Source organism: Malurus melanocephalus, unplaced genomic scaffold (genome assembly GCF_030028575.1).
Source record: "Malurus melanocephalus ecotype Western Australia unplaced genomic scaffold, MMel_1.1 scaffold_120, whole genome shotgun sequence".
In the NCBI taxonomy this organism is placed as follows: domain Eukaryota; kingdom Metazoa; phylum Chordata; class Aves; order Passeriformes; family Maluridae; genus Malurus; species Malurus melanocephalus.
In genome coordinates this window covers 1,339,078-1,347,131 of record NW_026623352.1, presented here as the reverse complement: position 1 = coordinate 1,347,131, position 8,054 = coordinate 1,339,078, and the positions used below count along the sequence as shown (strand labels likewise).

The 8,054-nt window shown below is 43.9% G+C and overlaps 1 protein-coding gene across 1 annotated transcript in view; it reads right to left on the bottom strand.

The window, feature by feature from the left end:
* Nucleotides 1-8,027, bottom strand: part of ZDHHC15 (zinc finger DHHC-type palmitoyltransferase 15) — an 18,827-nt gene extending 10,800 nt beyond the window's left edge. The window contains exons 1-6 of the mRNA XM_057370136.1: nt 7,882-8,027; nt 4,969-4,995; nt 2,716-2,810; nt 1,912-2,032; nt 817-886; nt 373-483 (exon numbers count right to left, since the gene is read on the bottom strand). Coding sequence (XP_057226119.1) covers nt 373-483; nt 817-886; nt 1,912-2,032; nt 2,716-2,810; nt 4,969-4,995; nt 7,882-8,023 — 566 coding nt within the window. The 5' untranslated portion in view covers nt 8,024-8,027. The remainder of the gene's footprint in view (nt 1-372; nt 484-816; nt 887-1,911; nt 2,033-2,715; nt 2,811-4,968; nt 4,996-7,881) is intronic.
* Nucleotides 8,028-8,054: the final 27 nt, after the last annotated feature.

Here is an 8,054-nt window from a genome sequence, read left to right as displayed (position 1 = left end):
TCTCAAAAAGTGTGAAGCTCAATTCATCCATGCAGTTTTCTGCACAGACTGTCTCTGACCAGCATCAGTTCAGAAACAATCCATGTGCAAATGTTATTGAAAGCACCCCCAAGTGCAGCTGAAATGCTGAGACAGCCCAAAGAAAAGGCTAAGCTGGAGATCCTTTCAAATTTGAATAACAGTTAATGAGTGAATTAGCAGTTGAGGTTTAAATTTTATCAATATTATCACATTTTTACACATGGGCTATGGAACAAACATGAATGATTTGTTAAAATATMAAATGTGCAAATTATCAAAAAGGCAATTTCAAAGTGCAATTATTTCATACATTTCCCAAATTAAAGAGATGGATGGCCTAAAATGTGAGACGTATACAGATATGAGAGGCATACAGAAATATAYGAAAGTAGTCTTTCAGAAAACCACAAACCAGTATCTAGGACATACCATGGACAGTGATGATCCATTTTTAGCACGCACCTGCAAAAGGACAAAAAAGAAAAATGGAGGATTTTTAATTGGTACTTTATCACCAACTGCAGATCAAGAGCAAGTCCTTTGATTTTTGTGAGATTGCTACAYGATAAAAACTCCAAATGACACTGTCTCTAAGTTTCTTAAGGCAGGTATAATTTTAAGGTGGAACATTTCTTAGTGTTTGAAGACCAAGTAAAGTCCTTGGTTCTGGTGTAGATAAAGAGACATGAAAATGATTTCTGATTTTTTGTGTAAAAGGACTTGTGAAGGAGCAGCCCATTCCCAGAACCTTGTGGTGACTGTTGGCACTTGGGTGAAGGACAGCCCATAACTTACATGGCACAAACAGAGCAATGGTGACAACGATCAGGTTTGATCAGCTGGCATCTGTCACAGAACCGAATCCCTGAAATTAGAGGCAAATTAACACCAAAGAATGGAAAAGTGCTCATTTCCTAACTGTTCTTTTTCTTTCCTCTATCAGCAGGGGACTGTGTTTGCAGCTGGTGTTTGCTGCCAGGTCATAATMAGGTAAGCAACACTCATAGTTCTGCTGGAGAACTGCAGATGGGGGAACAATCCTCTCTGAAAACACAGAATTGTGGAATGGTTTGGGTTGGAGAGGACCTTAAAAATCGTCAGCTTCCAACCTTCTGCCATGGACAGGACACCTTCCACTATCCCAGGACCTTCCACTATCCCAGGCTGCTCCAAGCCCTGTCCAACCTGGCCTTGGACACTTCCAGGGATGCAGCAGCCACAGYTTCTCTGGGCAACCTGTGCCAGGCCCTCCCCACTCAYAGGGAGGAATTTCTTCCTAACATCTAACCTAAACCTAGTCTAAATCATACAGCCAGCAAAAGTAACAAACCAAAACTGTACACTTGCTTCCACACTCACTCATCATTTTAATATGATTTATTGCAGTTCTCTACTTCAGAATTCTCTGGCTTGCCTGACATAAATGAGCAGGTCAGAGCCTGCAGTGTGAACACAGAGTTCTTTAAGCTGTGAAGGGAGTGCAATAGGCATTTAATCATTGAACATAGTCTAGAAAACTGGCCACATAAGTATGTCCTGCATCTCTAAGCCAGACTCAATTTTGAGTAATAATTATGATAGACTTGGTTATTGTACTGCTATTGCTAAACACAGGCAGCACATGTGGGCTTTTGAGCTGTAAATCCAAAGGKTAACGTTCTGCTTCTCAAAGGCAGMACCTGACACTGCACCAAATGGGAGGGTTCAAGGCTTTTTTTGTTTTCCCTGAGAGCAAAGACATTCAAATCCTTTGCATGTGAGTTAGGGGGTGCCTGCAGTGGCACTGGGAATGGGTTGGCAGTGGCACTGGGTTGGCCAGCAGGATCCTCTGGAGTGCCACTTGAGTGTGTGTGGGTGGATTTGGGGCCACGAGCTCCCTGCTGAGCTGACCTCCATTCCCTGTCCTGGTGTACACCGGCAGCTTCCTGGCGATTTCGGCGAGGATCTGCCTCTGCACCTCGGGCCTCTCCTCGTTCTCGTAGCGCTCCTGGTCAGCGTAGGACATGTGGAACTGGGAGGAGAGGCCATGAGAGGAACAGTCACTCATGGACAGCAGAGAGAGGATTTCAAATACAGGCAAGCTGGGAAACCTTTTTACCTCCCACTCCTGCTCCTGAGATTAATATAGTGGGAAAATGTGGTTGTTAAGAAGACAAAGGGAGATGGTGARTGCTGGACAGCCAGAACACTGAGAGACACATCAGTAAGAAATGAAAAGGTGAAATTAAGGCTCATAAAACAACTTCCTAGAATTGCTCCAATTGCTGCTTTATGTGGACACCATTACTCACTCTTATAACACTTTCAGCATCTCTCTAGGGAGCAAGAATCTGTCTCCAGCCACTGTTTTATATTTTTAAAACCAGGTTTAGTAGTTATTTATAAATTTACATTCTTGTAATCAGGATCAGMTCAAGGCTGCACATATTTGGAGTGCCACACAAATATAGACCTCATTCTGTTGCTCCAGACATGGTGTTTTGTTAGTAGTTCATAGAGAGGTAAAACCAAAAGAAAAAAAAAATAGATCTAGCAATCCAAGAAACATGACAAAGTAAACATTTGTTAGAAAAGAATTCAAACATGTCTGTATCTGACTGTCCTCTCCAGATCAACTAGACTGGAGGAATTTTGAGTTCTCTTTAACATCTCTGCTTTTGTTTTGCAAGGAATGAAAAGTGTTTGGTCTCTTACCTTTTTGCCTGGYGGTATTGGGAGAGTGAAAACAGACTTCCAATATGTCCACACAAAGAGCACAAAGAGAATATGGAATATTACAAGATAGGTCACTAAAAACAAAACAAGAAAAGAAAAAATAGAAACTGAGAAATGACTTCTTAAGCAAAGGTTTCATCCATGAKGGGCATAATTCAAATTTTTCRCAGTGTCAAAMAAATAAATAAAAGAAAGGAAAAGACAGATGTTCATCCAGTACCACCCTTTACTACAGTCCAGCTAAACCCTATGGCTCAGGGTCAGCAGCATCCCAGAGCTCAGGGGTGACCAATCTCACAGCCTCCCCTGCTCCACCTGATCCCATTACATGGCTGAGGAAGATGCAGCTGTAAGAGAACTGTCCCCCAGGGCAGGTGAAAATCCCATATCACTGGGAGTGACAGGACCCCTGTCCCTTCCCCACATCCCAGGCACAGGCCCGGCAGAACTGGCTGGTGCTGAGCAGCGTAAAGGTGAATTTTGCAATATTCAGGCACCTCCCAGTACTGGGGTTCATTGCTACTAAATGCAGGTGGAAGCAGAGAGTGCACTGCCCCCTCCTGAACCACGTTCTACTTGTGAGGGCAGAGAGAAATTACTTGAGCTTTACACCACCAGAAAAAGGCAAATATCTTATTAAATGTATTTTACATTTGCCACAGTTGATACAATAAAACAAATAAGGAAAATTGAGCAAAATAGGTCTTGTGATTACTGAGGAAGAACTGTAAAGCACCAGACACAAAGATATCACATGAAACCAGTGTGTGTCAGAGTAGTGTTAGCTCAACATGCAGACCTTATTTCAGAGCCTTTGGATTTTAGAAGGYATTCCATGGACAGGGAGCCAAGGGAGCTGTCCTTCAGCCCATGAACTATTTGCCATTTCTTCAACACTCAGCTCATTAAGATGTTATCAAACAGTTACAAGATAGCTTTATTTAAATACATCATTTAATTGCAATAACAATCTCATTTCCCCCWTTTCATTTAAGCTTCACATTCTAGAAAATAAGATTAAAACAACTACTTGGRAAGAGAAATCTAAAATCTAAACACTTCTCAACTGTGTCAAAACACTTATTTTCCTGTGTGAAAATCGTTAAAAAAGGCCAAATGCATCACTGAGACTTTCTAATGAGATGGCAGATGATGGGACACATCTCACAAGGACGTGACGGACCGGGGAAAGGAGCTGTGAATCACAGCCAAGTAATTCTCGTGCTCCAAGCTGGTTGGAGATGTTATCCTTACACTACATGCAGGTGGGACTCAGCCACTTTAAATTAATATGTAAGGAGATAAATCTTGCAACAGATTTAATTTTGTCAATCAAGCAGCACAGAGCATGGTAGAGTAAGCTGACCTGGAGATGCACTAATAGATTAGGGAACTATTAACTTCCTTCTTCTGAGTAATCATTAACATCCTGCTTTTTGTAGTTTCTCTGTAACAATCAAACATTAGAACTGTTCTACAGGGGAAAGAGAATTTACTGGATGCAGCAATCTGGAGGATCTTTAAATGTCAGCTGGCACTGTTCTTCATGGAACAGCTTACACTACACCTACCTCTGGCCTTCATAAYCCCAGAAGAAGAAAGTCACCAAAAGAACACCTGGATTAGCCAAAAGCATCCAAAGCACCTCCAGGAAAGAAGGGGAAGAATATTAAAATAGCCACTGACTCCTTATTCTTAGAACATGACTGTGGCCTCCACCAACACACCRGTCTAAAGAGTGTCATTGAGTAATCCTGCTGTGTTTATGACTCAAGATCTGTTAGTGGGCACCARAACTGAGAGAAAAAGCTTATCAAAAATAGCTTCCACTGAAAGATCAAATGGAATAGTGGAAAAAAAAAAACAGGTGGGCTGCAGATGGGAACTAGTATTTTCTGTTTGGCTTGTAAAATCAGCTCTAGAAATGTGAAAGGGAAAGGAGAAGAGGCGTGTGGGTGTGCACAGACACGCACAGCTTTTCCTGAAAGAGTCAGAGGGATCAAAGCCTTTCCCATGTTCTGCCCATCCTGTGACTAAACAGGGCATTTCCCAATGCACCCAGSAGGGGCAGCATGCTGTGTACCGCAGGAGGGTGTAATTACAGSAGGGAAACACTGGAAAAGGAAGTACCTTTAAAAAATGGGCAGCAAATATTTCTGATATTTCAGCCAGAACATTTGTCAATACTTTTACACAAGGAATGAGTGTCAAATAATAAAYTGTCACACGTACCTTTCTCCACAGGGTTGCTCACAGTCACTGGAAAAGAAAATAAAAACATGTGTCCACAGAGCAAATTGGAATTTCACAGAAGTTTCAGACAAATAGCATTTCTATGTGAAATACAGCCATTTTAGGAAAAAACTCTTCAAATTCAAGAGGCAAAGAGAGAACCAACAGTTCAGCATCAAATCAAAACATCCATAACAACTCTTCACTCACGCACACACCCACAGCAAGATGTTCAGTAACTGTTACTTATGCTGTATTTCCCCTGCTGATAAARTATCTTCTGGATGTTTTGCATTAGAAATATGACAAAACCAATCCTCTGGTGACAGTGGTGTGACAAGATTACCAGTGCTCCTTCTAGCACCTGTTCAAGCTGAATCTCTGTGCATTCTCATGCTTGCACTGCTTTCTACTGATCTCCAGGTGATCTTGACCCTCTACTGTAAGCACTGTCCCAAAGCATTTCTGCATCAGCATAATTAAAAAGATATCAATTTCTCAGCTTTGGCCTACTAAGCAACTGCAATGACTCCATGGTTTTTACACTTTGTACCAGCAGAAATTTTATAACCTCCTTCTTAGTTCACCATAATGAGAGAAAAGCCCTACTAACAAAACCCCTTTGAGCAACCAGTAAAAGGAACATTGTTCAATGTCTCCTCGTAGCAACTATTTGAAAATCCATCCATTATTTTATTTGAAAAGCCAGCACCCAAGTTTAACAGAAGAGACAAGGACAGCTTTCTTTAACTGAGAACAGAGAGTTCTCTGGTATTTTGACAGAACGTTGCTTGGAAGACAGAGTTCTGTGACACACAGCAATGAAGATAAAAAAAGCCCCTGAATCTTTGTTATGTCTCTGCCTACTCARTTTCAGGTAAATAAGACTGATAGGAAACCTTTAGTTTTTCCTTTGGTTTGCTGCCAGTCAAGCTATGAGGAGCTTTTCACAAACACTGCCTGGCTCCCTCCTGATCACAACTGTAGCAGGGCCTTGCTAAGGATTTTATTAGAAAAAAGAGCAAAAACACAGATTATATAAAAGATTTTATGGCAGGATCATTGCTGTCACTGTACCAGCCAAACAAGAAATGAAGCTTCCTCCTATGACTCACTGGCCACCCCAGTGACAGAGTTCAAATCCAGTATCAGGAGATGCCTCCCAGACATCACCCCGCAGCATTTCCAGGACTCAGCACAACTGAAGACACAAACCAAGATTCCAGACAAAGCATTCAGTATTTACATGCTCACAGCAGCTGGGAAGAGGCAGCCAGCACAGCAAGCCTTGCTGTGTCAGAAATATGGAGACAAGAGAAAGTCCTGGGAGGTGGTTTGCAAGTAACAGCACAGATCAACAGTTCATGCTCAAAACCTGAAATAATTTAGTCATTTCAACTTCTGCATAGATAAACTCCTCCACACACAAATAAAAGAGATGAGGAAGAAATGGGGCAAAAAAATAGGCGGGTGTGAGCAAATGARTGATTTTAAGCTGTGATTCCAGGCAGTGAGCTGAGCTCCTGCCAGCTGAACAAACATTTGCAGAGCAATGCAGCCCCAATCCAAACCTTCCTCAAATCACCTGAGTCTCCTCTAACAGCTGCACCCAGACCTGGGATCAGCCCGAGTTCAGCATTATGGAATTTGCACAGCACATTTCAAAAGACTGACAGCATTTCAGGAAAATACGCCACATTTTTTGTCACATGTTCTAATGACAGTTACATGCACCTCGGAGATATTCTATGTGAATTCTTGAAAGAAACAGCCCACAGWCTCAGAGATAGATGGGATAAACGTGATGAAGTGTTTGGGGGCTTTGCCAAGCTGCTGATTAAAACAGACCCAAGAAGCTGCACTTCATTCTAGTTCCCATGAAGAGAAAACAACAGAGCTCACTGCACAAACCCTAATGAACACCTGATTTACGTTTGCTGTGCAGCACCAGAAGGCACCTCCTGTCACACGAACATCTCAGACTATACTTTCTGGGATCTTTGGTTTCTTTTAYCTGCCTTACTCTGTCCTGAGGAGCGACATCTCCCCCTCACCATTTCACAAGTCCAAGCTGACAGCTTTTCTTTCCACCAAACCTGGCAACCCTTTTTTCTAGTAACACATTGAACTAGAAATAACAAATATAAGAAAGTTTGCAACTTGCTATACAATTAAATTGCTACAGTCAATGTACAATTACTAGCCTTTTCTAAAACCTAGTGTTTTCCGTGCTACTGTAACAAGTCGACGTCTGAGTGTAATTTCATGTAACTTCTTTCCTTTTCAGAATATAARAAAGAACGATTGTAAGGCAGGGCATAGACTAATGTTTGCTACTGTTTAGCTCATAAATCACATCTGGACGTTATCAAATCACAACACCGGCTTTCACTGTGGCATCACTCTCTTAATCCTCTCAAACGCCACCTCYCTGCTGACAGGGATGCACAAAACAAGGGCTCATGACTAACAAACAGCACCCACAACCCGCACCCACCCCACCCACCCCAGCCGGGGGACAAGTCCTGTGGAAAACAGGGCAGCACGCCCTAAACCCCCACATTAATCCCGGAATGGACTCGACTCGTAATAAAGTATTTCTCCCTCTGCACGATGAGTGCCGGGACCGGAGCCTTGGGACACCGCGCTGCACCGGGGCGGGCACGGGGCCCCGCTCACACCGGGAACGGCAGGAGGAGGAGGAGAGAATGAGGAGAACAAGGAGGAAGGGGAGAAGGGGAAAGAAGAGTGGGGAAAGAGGAGGAGGCGGAGGAGGAGGAGGAGAAAGAGAAGAAAGAAGGGAAAAGCAGGAGGAAAAGGGGAATGGCCCGAAGCCCCCGGCCCGTCGCTCCTCCCGGTGCCGAGGCGCGGCCCGTGGCGGGCGGGCCCCGCCGGGCGCGGGCAGGCACTCACCGAGGCAGAGCTCGCAGACGTATCCGTAGTAGGACCAGAGCAGGAGCAGSGCGATGAGCAGCACGGGCAGCCAGGCGAAGGCGCGGCGGCACCAGCGCAGCCCCCGCCACAGCGCCATCCCGCCGCCCTCAGCGCCGCGCATCGGCGCGCGGCTGCGCGGGCTGGGCCGGGGC